At 32.3% G+C, this 26,200-nt stretch overlaps 1 protein-coding gene across 1 annotated transcript; it reads left to right on the top strand.

Annotated features, from left to right (window-relative positions):
• The first annotated feature begins 1,937 nt into the window (after nucleotides 1-1,937).
• LOC134231652 (carbonic anhydrase-related protein 10-like) lies at nucleotides 1,938-24,441 on the top strand. Its single transcript, XM_062713638.1, has 11 exons — nucleotides 1,938-2,373; nucleotides 11,589-11,636; nucleotides 20,198-20,334; nucleotides 20,931-21,122; nucleotides 21,217-21,312; nucleotides 21,406-21,472; nucleotides 22,314-22,468; nucleotides 22,803-22,925; nucleotides 23,732-23,771; nucleotides 23,885-23,919; nucleotides 24,117-24,441. Exons 1-10 carry the CDS (start codon nucleotides 2,322-2,324, stop codon nucleotides 23,908-23,910), a joined length of 936 nt encoding a protein of 311 aa, XP_062569622.1. The 5' UTR covers nucleotides 1,938-2,321; the 3' UTR covers nucleotides 23,911-23,919; nucleotides 24,117-24,441.
• The last annotated feature ends 1,759 nt before the right edge of the window (nucleotides 24,442-26,200 follow it).

Here is a 26,200-nt window from a genome sequence, read left to right as displayed (position 1 = left end):
TATTCTTTTAATGTAAAAATATTACAAATATTGAATTAAAAAAAATATTATTACAAAGGACAATGTTTTTTTTTATCAAGGAGACGTGAATTATCATTATTTTTTGTAGCTTGACTGCTATTAATAGTATTACTTTAATACGATAAGGTTTATTACGTACAATTATTTTGTTTCTTCAAATTATTTATTTTATTTTGCAAAAGAGGTGATAGAAAAATTTCAAGATACATCGTGAAACAAACTAGGAAAATATAAACTACTGCTATAAAAATAAATCGTAATTCTTTTTTTCAGATCCAAGCTCCTTGTAGATCGCTTATTGGTTTTCGTTCTTTTTTTCTTTTGTTTTGTCTGTGTTTGATTCAAATAATAAATTTTGATCGAATCCAGGATTGGCGGATTTGACGTTATAATTAAATTTCATGTTTTGAAAAATGGATTTTAATCACGAGTTCACGTCATCAAAGACAAGTTACACTGTGAGTATAGAGTTAAATTTACCAATACATGTGATTTTGAAAATGGGCTTTAAATTACCCTTCGGAAAATGGAAGATAATAATGATTAATAGTTATGGAGGTTTCACTATCAAATTATAGGAAGTCAGCAATCAATTTCTAAAGATGAAAACGAGAAACACTTTTCTCTCATAGGGTGTGAACATGTTGAAAGAGATTAATCGTTGTTCCCTTAAAGAGCTGTGGCCAAAAATGTTTAAACGCCCAAACAAAAACAAATACGTTGTCAATTTTATGATACGTGGTTTATTTCTTTTTTTAAAATGCAACATTTAACAAAGGAAAACATTTTGATTCTAGCCATTTCTCTTTTGAATATTCCTCCCTTATAAAGACGATATCACATAAAGTGTGTTTGAGATTTTGCAATGAAATTCTATAACTACAAATTCTTACGCCTAAAGAAGAATACAATAAATTTTTTGGTGAAAAGATCAAATGTGAAGGTCACAATTTTATACATTTTGTCTGTGTGTAACACTTTCGTTTTCAGATTTTTTAGGTCAAAAGGTCAAGATTAGAAGTTTACAGTTTGCAAAAAGCAGACACCAGATGAGAACTGAAGTCCCCTGAGCCATTTTTTAATCAAAGAAGGTGGGTGAACAAATCAGCGATTTAAGATAATAAATAAAAATCCTTGTCGATTTTGAGGCCAAGAGGCCAGAAATTTATGCAGAGCAAACATAGATTTCAGGCGATGAATTTAGTACTCTGTACGCTTTTGTAATGAAACTTCAATTACGTTTTCTTAAAAAACACCTCAAAAATAAGTTGAAAGGTTAATGTTGGTCTATTTTCTTTCTACATCTGCATTTATTTTCTTTCTACCTCCAACCTATCTATTTCTCGAATGGATGACACAAATTCTCTGAATTAGCTTGTTATCAAGAGAAAGCAATACTAGATATACTTCGTAATTTCAGCAAAAAAGATACATGGTGGGTTTCTTTATAGCGAGCGAAAATTGTTTTATTTGGGTCTGGCTATAAATGTCATTGTAAATAACAATGCCAACATGCATTGTCAATCACTTTCCGAAACTTTTAAACAATTTCCTAAAGCATCTAAAGTATCCGACCAAAGAAACTGTATTACCAAATAAAATCATCTGTCACTGCAACTTAAGTAATTTATCCCACCAGTTGCTTTTTTATTTCCTAATCTTCTTCTCTATTCCTTCAAAAGCAAGTTCGATAAGATAGCTTTAAGACAGACATTACATTGAAAAACATCTCTTTTATCAAAGCAACATAATGATCAATTACAAAACCTAACATGCTGGCTTCAACCTTAGATATTCTTGGGGACAAATAGACCCCGCCTCCTTCGTAATTATAAAGTTGACATCGACCCTGTTGATCAAGAAATACTATAAAGGATAGTTTTGATGTAGCCCTTAACTTAGTCGATTATATTTTTCCTGTGGACTGCTGCGTTGACGTTAAAGTATCAGCAAAAAGCACGCGACATAAACAACCAATACGGAACAGGCAGGGTGTAAATAGTAAAACCTCACTTGAAATGTGAAGTTTATCGACAAAAAGTTATTCCATTTACGTGTTCATACTAATCAACCCAGGACAAGATAGAAATAATTTATTATATATTCACTGTTTAAAAATTAATGATTGAATTCCCTGTTCCATAATTATCAACAGCGGAAGACAAGAGAGAGAGCAGGAAGGGCTGTTTGTCAAATCGTGGATTAACTTTGCTCTAATCACGAACAGTTTTCCAAAAAGTTTTACTTATATGTCATCCCAGGAATACCAATTGTAAGGTATAGAGACTTTGTCCAGCACCATGTTTAGCCGTGTTCTGTGTGCCTTACTTTGTGTGTTACAAGACTTAACAGGTATGTAAATAACCTAATTTTTCAAAATGTTCTTAATTAAGGAAGGGGGAGGTATTTAAACCTAAAATGTCTTTGACAAAACCTTTGAATACTATTTCTTTCGTTTTCTATTTTACTTCCAGTCCAATTACATTACATGCACGTATCTTCACACGTATTCTGTAAATGCTTACGTAGAATATTGTAACCGTTGCATTAATTGTTGAGCAGACTTCAATTTTTTTGGTTACCAGCTCTGTAAAATATATGTATCGATAAACAACAGAAACACCTTTTCTTTCACCCTCATTGACAGATTAACCATTCAGATACGTGGGAATTGCAATGATCTTTAAGTAGAATAATTGAAGACGTCCATTGGCGCATTCCGAATAGCGCAAACTAAAACGCTTTTAGCTCAAGTGTTTATTTGTCAACCATGTCGCATTAAAGCATGTTAAAAGAGATGTAATGTTTTCTCCTCTTAAGTGTCCTGCTTTAAATTTACAAAGAATGCAAATCGAATGAAATCCAGCACAAAATTTCCTTAAATAATGGATTTCTCTTGTCACTGGGTTGTTGTTTTTTTTTCTAATTCACATTATTGTCTCCTTAAATAGAGAACGGTATCTTCGCTAACAATCACTTTTAAAATGTTTTCAATCAGTTTAAAATTAAAATTTTGTCGCCTCCGTTTCACACGACACTGATTTTGTATTGTTGATTCACACAGAAGTTCACGACGACCTCTTCCGATCTTCCTCATCGCTTATTATTGTCGACAACCATCTGTTTCAACAGACTTCTGTTTTCTCAGATAATCAACGACAGTTTGTATTTTATCGGGTCAATAACATCCTAATTGGAACATTGTATCGCCATCGATCGCCTGTCTTGATTTCCAATCAACTTATGTTACCCATGTTACCCTTGCCTTCTACATTCTCTAATTCAATAGAAGAAAACCTGCGAGTCTGGTTCGAAGACGCATAAAACAGAAGTCGGCTATATCAAAATCAAGTATATGTCAAACATAGTATTGTATTGTGACAATTAATATAAGTTTATGCTCCCAATTGAGTTGTTGATGTATATCAGATACAGCGGGGACCTTGTTAAGTATGATTTCTCGGTATCAATAGATATTTGATAGACAGCTGGAATAGTATCTACATGTATAATTATGTTTGGAGACTAAGAGGCGAATACATATATGTTTCAAGACAAACCAAACCTATGAAAGTCTTTTTAAAAAAATAAAGCAATGTTTCCTTCAGTTCGAACAATTAAACTGGCCGATGAAATAACATAATTGATTTTTAAACATTTGATTTTTAGGAATTAATAAGAAAGTACAACAAACACATGTTTTATAGTCTTAATGAAGATTAAAAACTTGTAAAATTTCTCTTTATTGAAATACGTACATGTATTTAGACTATACGGTTCCGTAATCCGTGGAGCAAGATGTTTCTCGTCAAAGAATAGGACTCTTTATCTGTTTATGCCTGTTTATTGATATATCGAATACTTACACCATCCAATTATACCTACATAAGGATCATTATCATTAGTTAAATAAATAGTCCCCTAAAGGCTCATTTCGATGTAATGGTCGTGTTCATAGCGACGCGTCCATTACGGATTAGGATATGATGAAATCTCGCGGGAAATTCGCGGCGTTGTAGTCACATTACCCAAGACGATAACGCCATCAAGTAGTCCACAGTCTGAACAGGACTTACGGAAAGGTCAGTGAGACGTGCTGATGGCGGTAAGTATCGCTAGCCTTCATCGGAGTACCTCGGGATTTAAGCCTGACCGAGTACTAAAATTCGTCCAAAAAATCCGTACTAACCTTTATCACGAAATAGAAATACTTTTTATTACTAGATGAACTTTGGGCTCTATGAGCACGAAATCAAAATCTGATAAATTATTCAGTTATCCTTGGCTCTTATCAGAGAGATAACGTTTTGATTTACTCTCTATCACTCTGAAGTTTCTGTATTTTGAGTGATCTGGTTTGCTTCTACTCTTGGGATATGGGCCACATCTCTTGACATATTATTGGTGGAATATTTCATACAATGTAATAAATATTCACAAGAGTGAAGAAATTAAATTTTTATCACCGCTGGGTAAATGAACCAGTTGTAGCTGAGACATAAAACATTGAATTAGAAGCACAGCAAACAAAATAAAGTTAAAGCATCTTTTGCTGTTGATTAATTCACCATAACTTTTGAACCATTGAGACTTCATATTTGGTATGCTTACTCCACTAATTAAGGTCTTTCAAAAGACACCAAGGTCAATGACCTTGTGACCTTAACTGTGGCCTACATGCTAAAATAGCTTTTTTCTGCAAACTTTAACCTTTGCCATAACTTTTGAACCATGAAAGATAGAGACTTCATATTTGGTATGCATACTCCACTAATCAGGTTCTTTTTTTTTTTTGTCACTATAACTTTTGAACCATGAGAGATTTTTTTTTGGTACGCATTCTCCACTAATCAAGCTTAATCTGTTATTAATTTAAATTCACACCCTATAGAAAATTATCTCTTGCAAGAATGCTTTTCAATAGGTGTAATTCTATCAAACATGGTCGCCCGCGTGATGCAGCGGTTTAAGCAGTGGCTAGATCGTTTGTTATAAAGTGGCTGAATAAGGAGGCGGTTCGAACCCACTTTAGGACGGTGAGACCGGTTCCTCGGTTGAGACCGTATAAATCGAAGTCCAGTGTCGCAGCAGGTACTGGCACGAAAAAGATTCCTCACTGCTTAAAGGATGTAAGTGCCGAATATATGTCTAAGTTTGTAGCCCTACAATGGCAAATGAGTGAAAAAATCTCGAAAAGACGTTTCAACTTAAATTAACAAAGAAACCAATCTATTCACATGTTTTGACAAAACAGAAGACAAGTTTTTGTTGTTTAAAAATGAATTAGCTCTTCATCCTTATTTCTTTCATTAATATACTAAAAATTTGTACCCGATAGTTTCAAATGAAGACTACATTTATATTTAGTTGTTATTGGAAATGGATATTCGGAATACGTGGTTATTTCTCGACAGTTGTATAAAATGGTCTTTTTGACACAGGCAATTCGAAACAAAGGATTGATATCTTGGAATCTAGAAATTCAATAGAAAGTCATTATCCGGCTATCTTTAATTGTGACCAATTCAAATTAAACCATAGGAAAACACGCCAAATTCACATAAACACAGGTTTATGACCAGAATGTCTACCATTTGGCGGTCATGCTCGGGCACTATTGACTTCCTATAGACCCTTGCCATTAGGTCTCTTGTAATTTAACAACAACTTTTATGGTTTCAGCACTAACAAAACCTGCTGACTTTTAGGTTTTTTTCCAACTTAAGCGCCAAATCTGAAACATGTTCTCTTTTTATAAAAGTTATTGTTTCAGAAAAGGGGTATGCTAGGGCTATTGTGATCAATTAGCAGGGTACGTTTATGGTAACAGATGTTTAATTAGCTCAGTATCCCAGTCGTGGATTTCATCGTTGCGGGACTCCGCAGAGGACAGAGCTATATAAAATGGTTGACAATTTTGAGTTATAGTCCAAGTACTGATACATCTCTTCTCGGGAATGATTTTAATTTGACGAAAGAGAAATTTGAAAACAACTATGTAGATGAAGAAAAGCAAAGGAAACTTTAGCAGAGCTTTCCTTATAATATATTTTAATAAGTTAGTTTATTAATATTTTCCTAATGGGAATTCAACAATATGAAACTTAAAATTTACTGAACTAAAAGGGCAAATTGTCTATATAGTTGAGACCTGCAAATTTCGACAGAGAGCTAACAGGTATGGCATCATGATTGACGCCCATGTTGACGCAGGGTTAAAAAAAAATTATGCAATTTATTTGAGGTAACAAAGTGTTAATATGGTTGAGTAAAAATGTCTTTGAAATAATTTTTTTGGCTGAGAAAAGAAAAAGGAATACAACGGTTTACCTGAAAAAGTTTCCGTTAAGAGCACTGTGGTAATATTGATTCTGAGACAAAAGAACAAAAGTAACAATTACGAAACAACAAAAGAAGTAGCTCAGCATGCAGGGATATTTATGGTTAATAAATGTTCCTGCAAGTATTTGGTAAACTTGTTTCCGATTAGTACTTGATAAGCAATTAGAGAGAAGTTTACGAGCTATTAAGTAAGGGGAGGTCTTTGAAGAGCATAGTTTGACAAATTTACCTGAAAATCAATTACATCAAGTAATTATTACTAATTGTCTTTGAGATGCAAAAATCAATAACATTTGAAGAGTTTTTTTTCTCTTCGATTTAAAAAAAAAAAATTCGCGTCGCTAGACATTTCAATCTTAGTTGGGGAAAAAAATTTTTGTCTGACTGTGCAAACAATGTTTTGGCAGTGAAACAGCTCACTGAAATTAGAAAGATAGAAAATTATTAGTTTCCAAACTCCATCATGATTCAATTAAAACAAAGTGGATTTTAATCTTCAAACTTAACAAAAAAAGGTTCTAAAGAGCATACTAAGTACCATTTTCTTAAATGATAATTACATGGATATTGTGTGCTAGGGTCTTCCAATAGCCTTTCTAGAAAAGTACTTCTTAATCACAAATTTGTCATTAATTTCTAATTACAAGTTGCTTTGCTTGCTTTGAATATGGAAGTTGCAAAGATGTCAAAGAACAAGTAATGGCTGTGGTTCCTAAAATATATTTTTGATAATTTTTTTTTCTTATAATGAGTTGTGCAAACTTTCAATCCCACATACAATTTTTCAGAAGAAAATTGGAGTTTCTGTATCGAATATTCTTCAAGTTCATAATTTCTAAGACAATAGTGCTGCTTTAAAATGAGAATTTTGTATGAAGATATAAGAGGTGTCGGTAACAGTGTTACTACGAACCAATTCGATAGATCACGCCAAAGACTGCAAATTACATAATATGTCAGCAGGAATTGGATACCCATAGCTCAAACAAAGCAATCTGGTTTTCATTGCTGCTACGTTAATCGTATATTTTCTCTTGACTAGGAAATATCTGACAGAAAGTATACTCTTTATCATGTTAATATGCTCTAGAGTATTTGTAAACTTTCAAAATTTATATATAAAAAACGCATCGAATTTCTATAACAAAAAAGAATGCAATACGATTCCAAATTTTAATTGATTGGTTGATTGAATGTTTGTTGTTTCACGGTCTATTTGGAAAATTTTCACTCATTTAAAGTCGTCCACCATTGGGGACTTCTTTAGACCCCTACTAGGCACTCGGAGTCATTGAGCAGTGAGGATTCTTTAAGGTGCCAAAGCCTAACGTGACACGGGACCTTGGTTTATAAGGTCTCAAATCCGTGACTTTCACTTCTAATGTCATGTACTTGGCGAAAGGAAACACTACCTTTGTTAATGTCTAAGGTGTGACGAGTAACGATCCTAGGCCTACTAGGGAAAGTAAAAAATAAAAAGTGAACTTTAAAAAAAAAAATTAAAAGGTCTTAAGAATTTCAAAAACATACGTCTCGATCATTTCAGGAATAAAAAAGCTAAAGAAATTAGTCAATATTAGAATGATCTGTTCTCTGTTGTTAAAACTTAAAATATGCTTGTCTGTTATATTTTTATTTTCTATTCCCACTAGCAGCTCTTTGCAAATGTATAAAAGTCTTTTCCGTAGATGAAGGATGCATTTAAACTCTATTTCATAGTCAATTAAACAATTGCATGAACAGTGTCTTGAAGAATAGATTTCATAAATCAGATGTTAGGATTTGGCTATGGCATTAAAATGAAAGAAAAATTATCATTTCTGATTTCTAAAATGAAGTATGATATTAGGTGTTAAAAACCGATTTTCCCATTTAGTTTTGAGCAAAACATTGATCCATGCCAATAAAGCCACACAGTATAGATAATCCACATGGATTACATAATTGATATCAGTTTAGAAATAGAACTCCTTTTACTTTGTCTTTTGTTTGAAAGTAAACATAAAAATTATTGATCCAAACGAAAGGGAAAATTGACAAAAATCAAAATTACTTTCTGGGCAATTGAACGCATATTAACTTTGTTTGTTCTATTCTCAATTTGTTGAAAATTTACGTAACAACGATTACTTTTTCAGCGTTTGATTAAACATTGAATGTCTCTCAAAGTCCATTTTCATTAGTTTTTTGGATTAGCAGAAAACTTTGAGAACAGTCAATTGCACATAAAATTACTAATAAGTAGACGCATGACCCACAAAGATAAGTGGCTATGTCGTAGAAGGGGGATTATAACCGTACCCTAGTGCTCCAGTCTGCTACAGAGATGGCTTAAGCTAAAGCAAGATACTTTCCTTGTAATGTCAGACTTAATTGATAAATGAACTAATTAATTTGCAGTACATTTGAAACGCACTTTAGACTAATAGAAAGCTCTATTTTTTAAATGTTTTTTGTGATTTTTTTTTTCGGAATATGTAGGCCGATTGATTAAATTCTATGTTAAAGATAACTTATACTATTATTTTATTTCCTGTCTCTTTTGTAATTTTAAATTCATTAAGATGGAAATGATTTTTAAGAAATAATAAATTGAGTCAATCAATACAAACAGAATATAAGAAAGAAACCGAGTGTTTTCTGAATGGTTAGAAACAACTGGTATGCAACATGTCTATATGTCAATTGGTATGGAACGAGCGTTAATGTACTATAGTATATACACTGTATATAGGAAAATAATTTCATTATAATAAACACAGCATTTTCAACATACTGAGTGGCAGACTATAAACACCATTGTTGGATGCTCTGTGTCTTCTTCTTTCTATCAGTAGTCTTTAAAAGTGAGGAAAATTTGAAATGAAAAAATTTAAGTCATCCCTTACACGTCTTTAATTTGATGTTGAATGAACATATGTTTTGATGTTATTGTCCCCCGCTTTCGCGAAAGCGAGGGGACATTAAATCTCATTCGTCTGTCCGTCAGTCTGTCTAGCTGTCCGTCTGTCAGTCCGTCACAAAAACTTTAACCTTGCCCATAATTTTTGATTTAGCTGAGCTCATATTTCACAAGTATATTCCTTGTGACAAGACCTTTCTTTGGCTACCACCAAATTTGACCTTTTGACCTTGACCTTTGAGTTTGACCCACTTTTACACAAAAAATCCTAACTTTTACTTTGGTCATATCTTTTGAATGGTAGAAACTAGGACTTTCATATTTCACATATATATTCTTTGTGGCAAGACCTTTCATTGGATAGCAACAACCTTGACCTTTTGACCTTGACCATGGAGATTTTCGCACTTATAAAAAAACATTCACCTTGACCATAACTTCTGAACGGTAAGGGCTAGGGTTTTCGTACTTCACATATGTAATCCTTGTAAGAAGTCCTTTCATAAGATACCATGAACTTTGACCCTTTGACCTTGACCTTTGAGTAAGTCTTTTTTTCAAGAACATTGACCTTGGTCACAACTTTTGAACTGACGATGCTAGGGCTTTCATTTTTCACATATGTATTCTTTGTGGCAAGACCTTTTTTGGGTACCACCAATTTTGACATATTGACCTTGACCTTGGAGTTTGACCCAGTTTTACACAAAAATTCCAAACTTTTACTTTGGCCATAACTTTTGAATGGTAGATACTAGGACTTTCATATTTCACATATATATTCTTTGTGATAAGACCTTTCATTGGATACCAATAAACTTGACCTTTTGACCTTGGAAATTTTTCGTACTTATAAAAAAAACTTTAGCCTTGGCCATAACTTTTGAATGGTAAGGGCTAGGGTTTTCATACTTTACATATGTAATGCTTGTGAGAAGACCTTTCATTGAATACCAAAAAACTTTGACCCTTTGACCTTGACCTTGGAGTTCAGTGATGATTTAATATAATAAATGAAATAAATGACATATGATAGGATGTTCATATTACGCACAATATGTCATAAAAACTGACATCTCACCCACAAAGACACCGAAAGCGGGGGACCACAATTCCTTGAATTTGCTTGTTGATTATTCATGCTTCGGTGGATGTCAGTATTTTATGAACAGTAAGGAAAGGGCTTGGTAGATCATTTACTGGCCTCTGCAATATATACCCTGTATTTAGAACCCAGGTACATTGCACAGCCAACATGCAGTATGAATATAATCTAGTGTATTTCAGATACATATTAACAATGTGAAATAAATTTTGGTTACTAGTACTGTTGATTTGTTTGAGTATTCCTTTTTTCATGACATAGTATCAGAGATCTCTGAATTGGTTAAAGCCCTGCCGCTTACACCTGATAGAGCAGCCATGCATTGAAGATAATTGAACAGAGAAACTGGAATCTCGTATCGTTTTGCACATTTTAGGAATCGGTTACTTGTTAAATTATAAAACAATTAATAACGCGCAACTCTGTTTATTGGCAAAACATCTTAATGCACTGATAATAGGAGAAAAACATTTATCTGACTTTAAAGCACTGAAACCCTGTTATGAGATAGGTGTCGGTAACAACTTACAGTACTTAGGGTAAAAAAAATTAGAGCCTTGCAAAATGCTTGATTTACAATTATCTGTTTTGAATTGACATAAATCATTTTTATAGGGCACAGAAGAGGTCTTTTTTATAATTATTAGAACAAACGATAACCATTCCACTTAAATGGAATGCGATTTGTTGTAATGGCCGTGCATTAAGAGGAAAATATTACAAATGGTGATGAGGAAATGTACCAATCTTTATTTTGTAAAAAATGTTTTGAAATACATTCGAAATTGAGAAAAAAGTCAAATAATTATTCCCTAAAGATTTTGCTTCTTTAAACTGAGTTTCAGATAAAAATATATTATACAGATGACAATTAACTTCCAGATATAATAATACCTTTACATAACAACTTTAGCATAAATTGCAAAACGTTTGAACCTCATGTCTTTGTTGTAGAATTGTTAAGTTCCCTTACTTTGAAATTTTTAATCATTTTGAAATGCATTCCTACCAAGTATAGCAAAGCTGAACGCAGTGATGACATTTTTGTATTCATTACTCATTGTGAGAAATTGTCACATTATCTCAGGTCATGCTGAATTCTCAATAAAAAATATTATTAAAAGTCTCCAATGCGATGTATTGCTGTTTTCAACATTTCTAGACTTTGAACCAACAAATGTAAATTTTACACTTATCTTTTGATATTTGTATTTTCAGTTGTCAGCTCAATGTGGGACGAATGGTGGACCTATGACGGAATTTCCGGTAAGAAAATTAACTCTAACATATTGTGACTTGCATATTAACTCTCTTGCTGTGATTCATTGATAGCTTTGTACTCACTGTGTGCGTGACATTCAGACATTGTCTGATGACCTGCAATAAGTGTCATCGCTATAATCCCGTACTTCTTTATTCTCTGTGATGGTGAAAAATGTGGTTAGTTCACCTGCGTATATAGAAAAGATTAGAATTTTATTTATGGTCCTGCCGCAAGAAATTTGTGGTGTGCAAAACACTTTTCTGATTAATTCGTTCCATGAAAGTTTTTCAGATAACGATGTTCTTTATTTCCTTACTTACATAACTTTCAATGAATCTTTTACGTATGAAATATTCATGTCTTTGGTGTGCTTATCAGTTGTGCCGAGGTTTATTTCTACAATTGTATAGTAATCTTAAAAAAGTCATCCTTGAAAGCATTGTCAAATAAAATCTGCTTTGTCAGACTAAAAAAAAATAATGGCTGCAATACTGCTTTGTGAGAGCCTTCAAAGTTTTGCCTTTTTTTAAAATTAGATACACTGTATTAAAAGTGCATGATTAAGTAAAATATATTTGTAATCCAGGTTAAACTGGTCATAATGCAAAAATATAGATTGGCGAGGATTTCTTAAAGGTATAGCCAACAAATATCTTGTATCCGATCCTTCAATCGATAATTCTATCAACAAGGATAAAATTATTACTATAGAAATCTTCACATTCTATGGTTACGTTTTTCTTTACGAATTAATATCATATGAGATATTAGATATAAAGAGATAAGGTTTGCTGAGTGTTAATTCGTTAATTAATATAACCTTAATTACAAGAAACATTGCGTTTAAAAGATGAAAATATTCGGTTTGATTCCTCTGTATAGGGTATCATATGGTCAAATTTACACATATCTCATACGAAAAACTTTGCATTTGTCCCAAAAGAGAGGCTGCTGCAATTAATTTCATTCAATGAAGTAATATTAACCGACAAATACTGCAGAAAACATCATTACAGACTAAGGGCAATATTAATCATTTATATGTCAATGCTTTCTTTATTTGAAATAGTAGTTCGTTCAGTACTCTCAGCCGATAGGTTAATACAGATCTAAATTTACCTCTTGATAATCCTTTTCTGGGGACTTAGAACCTATACTAGTATTTCAGTGCTTAAGTACTTCTTACTTTATAAGTATTTACTGTACTTTCTGTAAGTAAATTTGTTTTGCTGATGGAAATGCGTCTTTCAGTGACGGATTTATTGAATTATGCAGGAGATGTGAATCGAAGTGAATGGCAGTTGTATATTTCACCAGTATGTTTCACTCGTGGTTAATTTGGCTTCTTCTATAACATCGCTGTACAAGACTGCTGTTCAGTAATTATATCTATCAAGGAAACCATAAAGATCCAAGAGTTAGTCTCGGGTGGGACATAGGCATTTCAAGGACTTTGATTTACCATGTCTGGGAAGAGATTCTATGACACAAGTTGATGTAGACCCTGACAAGTCTGATTGAGACTTCCATTATCGAATGTCCAGTCTTCAGGGGACTTTGTGATATATGAGCAACTCAGGAGATGTTGTCTCCAGATTTTATCTCCGAACTGAATTTTAAAGAATTTTATGAAATCTGTAGAAATGCACCATAAGAAACACCATGTAATATGTATGCTGATAATCAGAAGTCTATTTTCATCCAGATTCAGTTTTGTAGGATTTCCTGGATTTGAATTTTTTGGCGACATTTTTTCTGCTAAGTTAAGACGATGACTAGCTACTTCCTCCACACGTGTTTCTTGAAGTCCAATTTGTGTTTTTGAAAATGACCAAAAGGGTATGAATTTTCCAAGGGATAAAAGTAGATATGAAAAATATTAAAGGAACAATTTCAGAAAATAAATCTCGAAAGAGAAAATTTTGAATATGAAACTCAACTAGGTCTTGGCATGTTAGCAAAACGTAGTTAGATACCGATAAAACCATGTCTGATAGTCTATCTCTGTAATATTAGGAGACAATTAGGTAGAGCAATTGATTGTGGTAATGAGATTGTCTCCCTTGACCTGCGAAGAGAGAGCAGGGAGGCGAATAATGATCAATATCAGCTTATACTCCCAATGATTCTGCTTACAGAGACGGAAAACGGATTTGATTCCGTGTAATAGAGTTGTTCGCTTGGTGCGGAAAATGGACATATGAAAGCAGTGGTGACTGATGATGGCAAAATGAGCCTTGTGCGTGTGGTGCGATGACCACTTGCCATCTTAAAGGCGATTTCTTTGGTACTGGGAGTTTCCAAAAAAGATTCTTATTTCATTTCATTAAATAGCCCAGTAGATGAGTTTTCCCTTTGTAATTTGTACATGCTGTTTCATACATTACTATTTAACTGTTGTGTCATGTTCGAAATTTTGAATTTACCGGGTGGGAGTAAATAAAACATTTGGAACATGACAACTGTTTTATTCCCACCCGGTAAATTCAAAATTTAGAACATGACAGTTGCATTAAGGGTTATGTCTTATTTGTTATTAATTTTTCGGTCCATAGTTTTTGCTATTAAAAATTTTCAGTTATTTTCGTTCATAAATTAAACTGCTTCATATATTGAGAAACCTTTTTACCCTTCTTTTGTTCAAGATTAAAGCAAAAAAACAAAACAAAACAAAAAAAAAAAAAAAACAAACAAATGAACAAATGGTCAAAATCTTACACCAGAATTTCTGAATTAAGCTTAAGTTTGACGTATCAATGACTAATATGTGAGAAACAATTGAGTATTAGAAACATTGATACATGTATTTAATATATTTTTCATTACTTGATAAAAACTGAAACAAATGTAAACAAATGTGGCCTTTTGATGAGATCAATTCCCAAATAATACATGTACAATGTAGTTAGAGAAAACACACCGACCTGTGTTTTTGTGTGTTTTCTCTACAGTCTATGTATGAAAAGGCTGTATTTGTATAACACCAATCTTCTAATTTCGTTGAATATAACTGATAATTACATAAAATGTCTAGATTCTTCCTTAGAATAAGCCATTTAAAAACATATTGACCTTAACGAGAAAATTTCGCATTGTGTCCAATTAAAGAATTTACTGTCTTAGTCCAAAATTTTCAGTAAGATGAGCAACCGTGCACACAATTTGAATGGTGTTTTGGTTAAATGACTATGCAAATAAACTTTAAGTAAAGTGTTATTTTCTAAAGGCATAATAATATGAACTATTTCACTGAATGAAAAAGTAAACTAGTTAACTATATCGATCAAAATTTTCAAACAAACAAGTAAATCGTTAATAATAAACCAAACTGACATAAAAAAGTAAAGAATCCCCTCTTCTATAATTTGGTATTGTTTATTAAAACATTGATTTTCACACTAACAGGAGATGTAGAGAAAGTCCAAAGAAAAAACAATCAATTTATATCATTAATCAAAACAAATACATAAAATCTTACTTACTGCAGTAAATAAAACATATGGAGATAACGAATAGTATTCAAGATCAAAACTCCATAAAACAATACAAAATAGAAGCAGAGCAAACACGGACCTCCAAAACATCAGGGGTGGGATCAGGTGCCATGAAGGAGTGAGCATCCCCTGCCGACCGGTCACATGTGCTACTTGTCATGATCGGATAATAACGAAAAAATCCGTCGTCAATTAATTGTATAAATAATGGACTAACAATTAGTATGAAAACTTCAGTCAGCATTTGACTCAAATGATAAAATGTATTTGCTGACAAGGTCATTGTATCGACCATAGAACTTACGAAATGATCTTTAAACGAAACTGCTAAAATTCTTGTCTCATCAACTTGTTTGTCAATAATTAACCTCGTTTTAGAAATTGATCATACGTAGAGCATGCTCTTGCGTATCGAATCAACTGAAATATATAAACTTTGTGATGAAAGTACATTGCTGCATAAGAAAGGGAAGTTGACGATAGAAAAGTTAAAGTCATCACGTTTATCATAGAACTTGGTTGTTAGATTACCATTACAGTCTTTTTCAAGTAATATATCCAAATATGAAACAGATGTGTCAGACTCTGTGGTATTTTATTGTGTTAACATCTTCACTCACCAAGGGTTTCTGATCCTCTTCTCTCCTTAGCTCAAAGCCTGATGTTGAGGATAATAACAGATCACATGTACAGATCCTTATATAGGTAGCAAAGATATTGCATTTAATTCTTATATACTTGATAATGATACTTCATAGTCAAGTTTATTACTGTAATTCTAGTTTGTTAAATATCTTCAATAGAAAATGCATGAATTCATTTTTTCGGTATTTTTTTGTATTGCATCAAGAACATCACCATAATAGCGACATATTTGTCTGAGAAAGATAACAGCCATATTTTCTCTAAAGAAAAGAAGGATAAGTTTCAAAGGAAATAATAATTAAATTGTCCATATACTCCGGAAAAGATATACCAGAAATTTGATGAAGAAAAGTGATGTATAGATTTAAAATTGAGGAGAAAGACTGAAAAACCCAATAAAAATCATTTCTTGTGTTATCATGTCAGCAAGAGTATGAAGTGGATAGGATCATGACTTTGTCAAAAAAGAGCTGAATTGGCGTCCGGATACACTATCTTTAGTGCACTGGAAATGAAACTTTGAAATATCGTATCTCTACGGAAATAGCAATTTTCTAAATTTACTAAATTAGGCTAGAATAACATAGTGCAAATTGCTTTTCTAATACAGAAATCAGATCGACAAATGATCAAAGGCTATTTAAAGTCTTCTTTTGTATAAAATTCCTGACATGGATTAATTACTAACATTGTGCCCTAAACAGTGTAACCTGTTATATTATTTATTGTTGAGAATGAAAGTTTATTGTCAATTAGAATAAGTAACATGTACATGCTCATATTCATATTTATTTCTCTTTCAACATTCAGTGTAGGAGACCAATGATAGATTAGCTAATATAAAGTGATGCGAGAAAATCGATCAGAAGAAATCAGATCACCTTGACACAGGCAATACTCTCATTACCAAGTTTGTTTTCTTTTTGTCAAAAAAAAAATCCTCCTTTATAAGCTCTATATGACTTCATATTCCGTCTAAATTAATATTGATCTACCAATAAAACACGTGTCCTACTGAAACGAAATACCCTCAATAATTTAAAGCAGTAAACATAAATCTTTATATCTGATATTGTAATCACCTTCTTATTTCAGTCAATATACGTTATTTCTAACCATAATCAACAAATGGTCTCATTTATTCAAACAGCAATCCCAACAAATTACAGTTTCATTGACATATTACACCTGATATCAAGTAGAGGCATACAAAACTTGATTTCAGGTACTTACTTAGTCAGTAATCAATGACTTCGTGCTATTTATTTGAATTTTTGCGCAATTTAGGCCAGGAAATTGGTTAAAGATATCGACATTCATGGCAATTCCCATTGGTTTTATATCTTTCATTATGACAAGGTCATCTTAAAACTATATACATATTTAAAAATGCTCTATGCCATTTTGTACATCAGCGTAATAATAGCTTTCATTCTTGGAACAGGAAATATGATTCAAAAATACCTGAATAATCGGCACATATATTTATAACATCTCACTGTAATTACGTATTTTTAATATTAACTTTATTTGTTTCAATTGCAAGTTTGCTTTTTGTGTTCTTTATAAATACCAGGTAGCACAACTTAAAGCAAGTTTCTGGTACTGCAGTTTTGCCCAATATTACTACGAAACTTCTCGAGTCTTGTCATAAACTATAATGATAACGAATAGCATTGAAGCCCAAAAGTCCATTCAGACAATACATTTCTAGAGCAGAGTAAGCACAGACGTCTTAAAATTAGAGGCGGAATTAGATGCCATGGAGGAGAAAGTACCCACTACCGACCGAGCTGTATGCTCCTTGTCATCGATCTAGAAAAACGGGAAAATCCGTAGACAATTCAGTGTGTAAATGATGGCCCAACAATTAGTATGAAAAACATTCATCAGCATTTGACTTAAAGATACGTTGTATTTGTTGACATGGTCCTTGTATAGACCATAAACTTTTAAAATGATGCTCTTGATATCCTTGTTTGATCAACTTTTTTGTCAATAGATTTCCTCGTTGTAGAAATTGTTCATAGGTAGAACATGCTCTTGCGTATCAAATCAGCTGAGAGACTTAAATCCCATATGCAGCTGATAAAGGTATATTGCTACTTAAGTAGGGGAAGTTGACGATTGGAAAGTTGAAGTCATCGCATGCATTTGATAAAGTTTTGTTGTTAGTTTAACTTTTATGAAAATTTTAGGTTTACAATAACAACTGTACATAAAAAGTATAACCTGAGGAACACCTGTGGAAGTTGTTGTGAGGAAAAAGAAATGCTAAGAAATGCTCTCATACTGCTTATATAGTGTTACCTGTTATCCTATATATTCACTGCATACATTTTGCACTCCATCCTTCTATATTTTGGAAATCAGTTGTATTATATCCATGTATGATTTCAATGAAAAACCATTCTAAGCAGTATGTATATGTTCTTGGCAATATCATGTGTACTGTACTACTGGTATTTCCTCATCCATTTGAACTCATGGTCCTAACATTCAGTCATTAACAACAAATTTCCGAAATTGACTCTTTATTCTGTTCTCACATTAAACTGTTATAAAGATAAAAATCTGGTTGAATTTGTTCTGCTTTATACATTTGTAAAATTCTGTCTATACAAAGTGTCAGCAACAAAAAAACTCAGCCCTATTTGATAACTTCATAACAAGTCGTTTATGTGAGATAACAATGTGACTCTCTAAAATGTATGCTTCATTGATTAAAATCCTCGAACAAATCGCATGCTAATGGAGTAATATGATAGTAAAGACAAATCTATAAACGGTGTAACGCCTGCAAGATCATTTTCAAAAGAAATCCTTCAAAGATCATACACAAAAACAGGGATTACACCGACCACGGGCTGTTACATAAGTTTGGAGACCAAAAGATGGCCAGGAGTATGTCGATAACTGCTTCCGTTAATGCATTCGATGTGATTTGTAGAAATGAAGCTTTTTTTTTTTATCAACGATTGATTCCAGTAAGGGAATTTCACTCTCCCAAATGTACCTCCACAACACCAGTGTTGGATTTCAATTTCTATTCGTCCAATTGTTTTTTCCTTCTCTAAATCAACTTTATTAATCATTTAAAAATTATTATTGTATTGCAGTTCTATTCGTGGAAAATTGAAATTGATAGTGAACCAAGATATATTTATCAAAATGACTCGAGTTCTTTATTTAAATTGTGACTAAAAATTCATTAATCATTGGAAATTGATTTTACTATTGCACAATTACTTGAACTGATCAGTAGGGAATTCGGATTTTAACAAATAATTCAAAATGTATTATAATAACAATGTATTTTTGTCATTCTATATTTTATCACTTGGAAGATGAATCCCTTTAGATAAAAGTTTTTAGGCGAAACAATGTGCTTTAGTTTTTTTCAAAATAAAAAAAAAAAAATCAATTTTGAGAATTACAAACAAATCTCAGCTATCAGCTAATTATTTTAGTCCACGTAAAAATTTAATTGTTATTTGTATATTTTCGATGCGTATCTATGTGTACTTTACTGGAGGAATTTTCTTTTTAAAGATACGGTAGTAAACAACAAAGTAAAAAAACCTTTTGCTCTTCTTTATTGTACTTTACATATGAAAGGTTAAGCATATTTAGAGTCCAGATCTATTTAACTTGATTTTTTTCGTAAGGCATCTTTGAAGGCTCCAGGAAGCATTTTTAAAAGCAACAACATTTAATTTGACTAACTTTAACTCTTGTCACAGTGAATTAACGCCATTATCAAATTAGTTTTTGTTTGAATAAGTAAAATCAAAACAATTCGGTAAATGGACCCAAAGGAATAAACATGCACAAACCCTGCTGCTATTGGATGCGTATCAGACATATCGGAACCTTAGTGCATACTTTCGTGTACTGTCTATAAATAAATGATAATAATCAACGATTACGTAGATAAAATGAGGCCTATTCAAAAAGTTTCTCATTAAAAAATGGAGTGATATAAATTTAAGAATGTGACTGTTGTGAATTCCTTTTTCAAGTCGACAAGTATTTTCAAAATCTAGTTTATTAGAGTATATTTCAGAAAACGCTTTTTTGTATTATACGATGTATAAGTTCTTTCAAGGGTTGAAGTTTTATTAATTTATGAAAACTTTAAATTCTTGCATTTCGATATTTCAGCTAGCTTCAGCTTGCCACTTTAAAACAAGAGCCGAAATACAATAACACAACTTTGCTTCAAATCTTTATTTTCATATGACTTTCCGGGAAGGTTTTTATGATTCTCATCAAAAATATGAACTAATCTATCTGCTGATTGTATAATTTAATTTATTTGTTTATTAATGGGGATTATTTTTGGGGTGTGTGTGTGTTCGAATTGCATGATCTTATGTCGATTAATGTTTCTTTCGTAATAATTTCATTGTCTATAATTACAGGTCCCTCCCGCTGGGGATCGTACAACACGGAGTGGGAACTGTGTGATAAAGGCCGCTTCCAGTCTCCCATTGACATCAATCCGGCCAGTATTGTATTTGATCCCAATCTCCAGTCCCTTAACATTACAAACGAAAAGGTGAGCTAGGCTAACAAAACATAACCACACATGATGCTTCATGATACAGTGTAAATATTATCGACAAGACAAAGTCTAGAGGTGACATTTGAATCGCTCTTTAATTGTTTATTATGAAGTATTATGGTAATAGTTTTATAGTTCCAAAGGGATGACTGTATTTAATTAATTGTTGATTAAAAGAAGTTTGTACTTTTGCACGAATCAATGAAAAAGAACAAACGCAATAATAATAGCAAGCATGATTAATCATACTACAAAGCTACTATAGTATTCCATTTCATTTTAAATTCAAGGGCGTTTTGTCATGCATCTATTAAAATTAACGTATATTGTTCATCATAAGTGTTGGTTCTCCTGAAATCCTTACATTTCTCACAATCCATATGCTTTAATGCGACATATTTTAGAGACGATCACATCAAAGGTTCCATCAAAATCAATAGGGAAAAATAAACGTTCTAAAGTGGGTATTCTCTGTGCACAGCTAAAACTGCCAATGAAGAAATATACTCTTTTTAAAAGTCAGATTTAATTTGTCTCATTAAAGAAAATCACAATAATTTTGAAAAAAATATTTTTAATTCTATATTTAGATAGATGGTGTATTGATGAATACAGGACACGACATAAGAGTTTCCTTGAATAAAACACACGGTCATCGGTTAAATATTACGGGAGGGCCTCTATCGTACAGATACTCAGTTTTCCAAATCAAACTTCACCTAGGTACAGAAGACAACAAAGGCTCTGAACATCAAGTGGCGGGAAAGTCTTTCCCTGCGGAGGTAAGGTAATATAATTTTCTATGACGTCACAATGAGCTAAAAATAACATCAATGCTTGTATTTTTATAGATTTGTATATTAATATCTTTCCTAGATACAACTTTTAGCCTATAATTCAGAGTTATATGCAAATGTGACACACGCCAAAAAGTCTCCGTATGGAATTGCTGTGGTGGCAATATTGGCAGCTGTGAGTAGTTTACATTTTCATTTTTCAAAGTCTTTTTCTTCGTACTTATGTAGAATCTAACACATCCACCACAAGTTTTTGATTAATTTTCAGTTAAAAGATCTTGGAAATCAGCATTTTAGTGTTTTGGTGAGAGCAGCAACAAAACTCAATAGTAAAGGTACTTTTTAGCTCAAAACTTTGTCTCTGTGCGAAAAACTTTTCACATTTTTGACTTCTTCAAAAGGTTTTAAAACTTGGTACAAAGCATCCTTGGGTAACGGGAAGTTTTAATTTTTAAAATGAAGAGCCAAGTCCTTCCACAAGGGGAGATAATCAAGAAAAGACAAAAATGGTGTGGCCTCATTAAAAAATCTTCTCAAGAACCACTGGGCCAGAAAAGCTGAAACTTATGTGGAAGCATTCTGGTGTAGTGTAGATTTCTAAATTGTTCAAATCATGAACCCCGGGGATAGGGCAGGGCCACAATAAGGAATCAAAGTTTTACATTGAAATATTTAAAAAAAAAAATTAAAATCTTCTCAAGAACCACTGGGCCAGAAAAGCTGAAACTTTTGTGGAAGCATCCTGTGGTAGTGTAGATTTTAAATTGTTCAAATCATGACCGCGGGGGTAAGTTACCACAAGGAATGGCAAAAAAAAAATATATAATAAAAAACTTTAAAAATCTTCTTCTCAGGAACTACCGGGCCAGAAAATCTGAAACTTATGTGGGAGCATTCTGGGGTAGTGTAGATTTTAAATTGTCCAAATTATGACCCATGTGGTAGGGTGGGGTCATAATATGTATTACAAAGGGGAAATTTGGTAAAGAACAGCATGGTCGAAGCTACTCAGGTGAGCGATGTGGCCCATGGGCGTCTTGTTAAAAATTCATGTCTTAAAAAATACCTCCAAAAGAGCAAATAATTACATAAATGTTAAATGAATTTGTACACATTTTATTTGAGTAAATGATTACATAAAAGATAAATGAATTTGTTCACATTTTGTTGTTGCAGGATTGTCTACAGATCTTTATAAATTTTCCGTGTCCGAAATTTTGCCAACCACCATGACCTACATGACATATGAAGGGTCTCTAACACAGCCTGGTTGCCAAGAGACAGTCACTTGGGTCATACTTAACAGACCTATGTATATTTCCAGTTACCAGGTAATGGCAAAAAACTTGTTAGACTGATTCTGTATCATTTTAATTTCTAGCAAACACGAGACTTATAAAAAGTCACTGCAACAAAATAGATTTGTTTGTTTGTTTTCTCCATATGAATCAAGATATTTTATCATATTAAATTATTTCTTATGGAAGAATTTTCAAACTTTAAAATCATATGAAGATATGAATCTATCAAATATGATTAGTAATGAACCCAATTTTGAAGGAAACATACAAAAAATACAAGTACTTACTAGAATTCCCGTGTCTGTCTTTTGTATTTATATTCTGTTAAGCCAACATAAGTCATAAAACTTTTTTTTCTTAACAGTTAGAAAAACTTCGGGAACTAACAAGAGGAAATGGAATAGGAGATCCGCTCATGGAGAACAATTTTAGACCAGTGCAGCCAGATAATAGACGTTTAGTGCGGACCAACATCCCAATAAAAGAGGTAAGTTAAAGCAACAAATCCAGATTTATTTTGGTAAATGTAATTAAAGCAAACAAAAGCCACTTTAAAATTAACTGAATAAAAAAGAAAACACTCTGAACTTTATTTGGATGATAAAGCAATTCTTACTTATCTAATAAATGAATTGCTGTGAAAATTATTCTAGCATATATTATGGTCAGTAACATTTTAAAAATCCCAAGTTTTGAATTGTTATCCTTCACATATTGATAAACTTGTATAAAGTTTTTTTTAGAATGTAAGAAAATGGCTTTTTTTGTCTAAAATTTATCCCTAACAACTGTTTTAGTAAATTTTACTAGCAGTGAAATTAGGCAAATAGTAGTTTTCTTATGGTTAAATAATGTCTTAAACTCTTCCTAATCAACAAAAATTCCAATGTTTTTTATAAGTGCATTATTTTTATGATAATTAGACAAAGGAATTCAAAATCTTATAAAAATGAAAAAAAGTACATGTATACTGTACGAAAAATAACTTCATCAAATCTGCAATGAATGATGGTTTTAGTTTAATGCCAGAACACGCCCTGCAACATATGTACTTTAAGGCAATTTAAAGGACAAAGAAAAATAAATATTAGATGAGCCACCTAATTAACAAAATACTAGCCCTCTTTTGAAAATCACAAATAAATTCAGGGGGAAAAAGAATGCACGTTTCAAGTGGTTTCATCAAACATTTATATTCTTTCAGAATAATTTCACTCCTTTCCAAGGTTGATTCAGAAATGTTAAAGATGGGTTTTCGTATTCTCAAGCTCTTTGTTTCTTTTCTTTTGACAGGAGCCAGACTGTACAATAAAGAAAACGACCAGTTATATTGGTAAGAACTGTTAAGCATATGTGTGCATAGAATATCAATTTTTTTCTCTAAAAAGCATTTGTAATAGAATTAAGAAGATCGATTCATCTTTGATTTTTTTTTTCTTATTTCAGTTAATAATAAATTAAAGCCAAGTTAATAATCAAACGTGAGTATTGTTACCTTATACAAAGAGGTATATTAATTTTTAAAATTGCGAATATCAGTGAAAATGTTTTTGTTTTTTTTTTTTAATTTTTTTCCCTTTATTTTTGGTTTAGTCCTTGATACCCCAAATTTGCAAAACTTGTGAATGATGCATAGTTACAGAAAATAATGTTAAAATTCCATTTTATTTACTTACAGAATAGTGTGCTGCTACAATTGAAGGGCTTCCATATATATATATTTGTATCCTGTTACACTAGTTTGTCTTCCAGAGTGTTTAGTAAATTGAGCTTCAAAATGTTGTTTATGCTGAGCTGGAGTGTTCATAGAGAAAAAAAATCACGGACTTCAAATGCAGTCTTAGATGAGTACTTTTTATGTTAATGTGCAAGTCATTATTTCTTTAACTATTATTATATAAAATAAAACTGTCAATTTTTTGTGTTAAAATAAAGAATAAAGCTTTCAATGTACAGGCTTGGATAAAACGTAAACTTTGGAATAAAAGCAGATTAGTAAATATTTTATTGCGTTTGTTTTTTTTTTAAATCAAGTCCGCATTTCAATGGACCGTATCCTTTGATAAGTTCAAATTACTGGGGTTTATGTGTGTAATTAAACATTTTCTTCCGAGTAATTTGAGTTAAAGAAGAGGTAATAATGAAAGATAAGAAAAGTTCCTCACAGTGAAGATGATACTTGAGGTCAAAGGAATTCAATATGCATGATATTCTTTTATAATGACTGATAGCAAAAAAAAAAAGACAAAAAACCCCCCAGAAACCCTTATCGAAAAAAGGCATGAAGAATATCAAAGGTCAGTTAGGATTCGGTTCTGTTTGAATTTTTTTTTTATCAAAACGTGGTTCTTCTTTCAAAGCACTAACCACAAAAAGGAAATAGCATTTGGAAAAGTACTGTGATACATTGGTCTATTTAATAAAATCATTAATGCTGCTTGAAAAGTGAGATTTTTAGGGAGCTTACATGATAGACCATCTTCAGTGTCTTGTAAAATTATTAATACTGTATTCGGGGTTATTTTCGCCCTTTTAATCTTGCAAACAATTTTGCCCCGTCTTTAATTCGCCCAGTTAAACTTTTATTTATGAAATTATACTGTATTTTTCGTTACTTCGCCCCGTTTTAAATTCAACCAAGGCTAGGGCGAAAGGGGCAAAAATAAAACGGGGCGAAAATTTCCCGAAAATCTTTATACTAGTATTCAAACATATATTTTTTATCATCATTTGTTTTATTACTTGAGAATATATTCGCATTAGTAAAGAAAACATACATTCGCTACAAAATTCAAACAATTAAACATATGGATATAACGAACAGTATTCAAGATCAAGAATCTCTAATACAATACAAAATAGGAGCAGAGCAAACACAAACCTTCAAAACATCAGAGGCGGGATCAGTTGCCATGGACGTGTGAGCATTCCCTGCCGACCGGTCACACCCGCCGTGTGCTACTTGTTATGATCGGAAATGACGGAAAATCCGTCGTCAATTCAGTGTATAAATAATGGTCTAGCAAATATTATGAAAATGTAAGTCAGCATTTGACGCAGTTGTACTTGCTGGCAAGGTCATTGTATCGACCATAGAATTTACGAAATGATGACTTTAAACGAGACTGCTGATTTTTTTTTTCATCAACTTGTTTGGCAATAATTTACCTTGTTTTAGAAATTGTTCATACGTAGAGCATTCTCTATCAACTGTGAGATATAAACTCCATATGCAGTCGATGAAGATATATTGTTGCATAAGTAAGGGAAGTTGACGATTGAAAAGTTGAAGTCATCCCGTTTATCATAGAGCTTGGTTGTTTAATTACCATTAACGTCTTTTTCCAGTAAAATATCCAAATACAAAACAGATGTGTCAGACTCTGTGGTATATTTTATCTCAAGTTCACCAGGATATATCGTATCAACATTAGAATGGTACTGAGTAGTTATACCATTGTTAATTGACAATATGTTGTCTATATATCTTAATGTCGAGTTCAAGACCATGGCAAGTGTTTTCTTCTTTTCACACAAAGTCTGCTTCATATAAATACAAAAACAGGGCAGCTAATAACAAGGCGCAATTGGTACCCATGGGAATTCCAAAAGATTGTTGGAAGACCTGGTCTCCAAAAGCAATACAGATATTGTCAATCAGAGAATAAGGCATCTTCTTAATGTCAACTTCAGAGTACTTGTGTGAACAATCCGAATGTTTTCAACAAAATAATTTTGCAAATGACCAATGCCAAGGTAAGT

This window comes from Saccostrea cucullata, unplaced genomic scaffold (assembly GCF_032062105.1).
Source record: "Saccostrea cucullata isolate Sc308-1 unplaced genomic scaffold, CSIRO_AGI_Scuc_v1 ctg89, whole genome shotgun sequence".
NCBI lineage: Eukaryota > Metazoa > Mollusca > Bivalvia > Ostreida > Ostreidae > Saccostrea > Saccostrea cuccullata.
The sequence above is the reverse complement of the archived record's forward strand: the minus strand, read 5'-3'. Positions and strand labels throughout refer to the sequence as shown.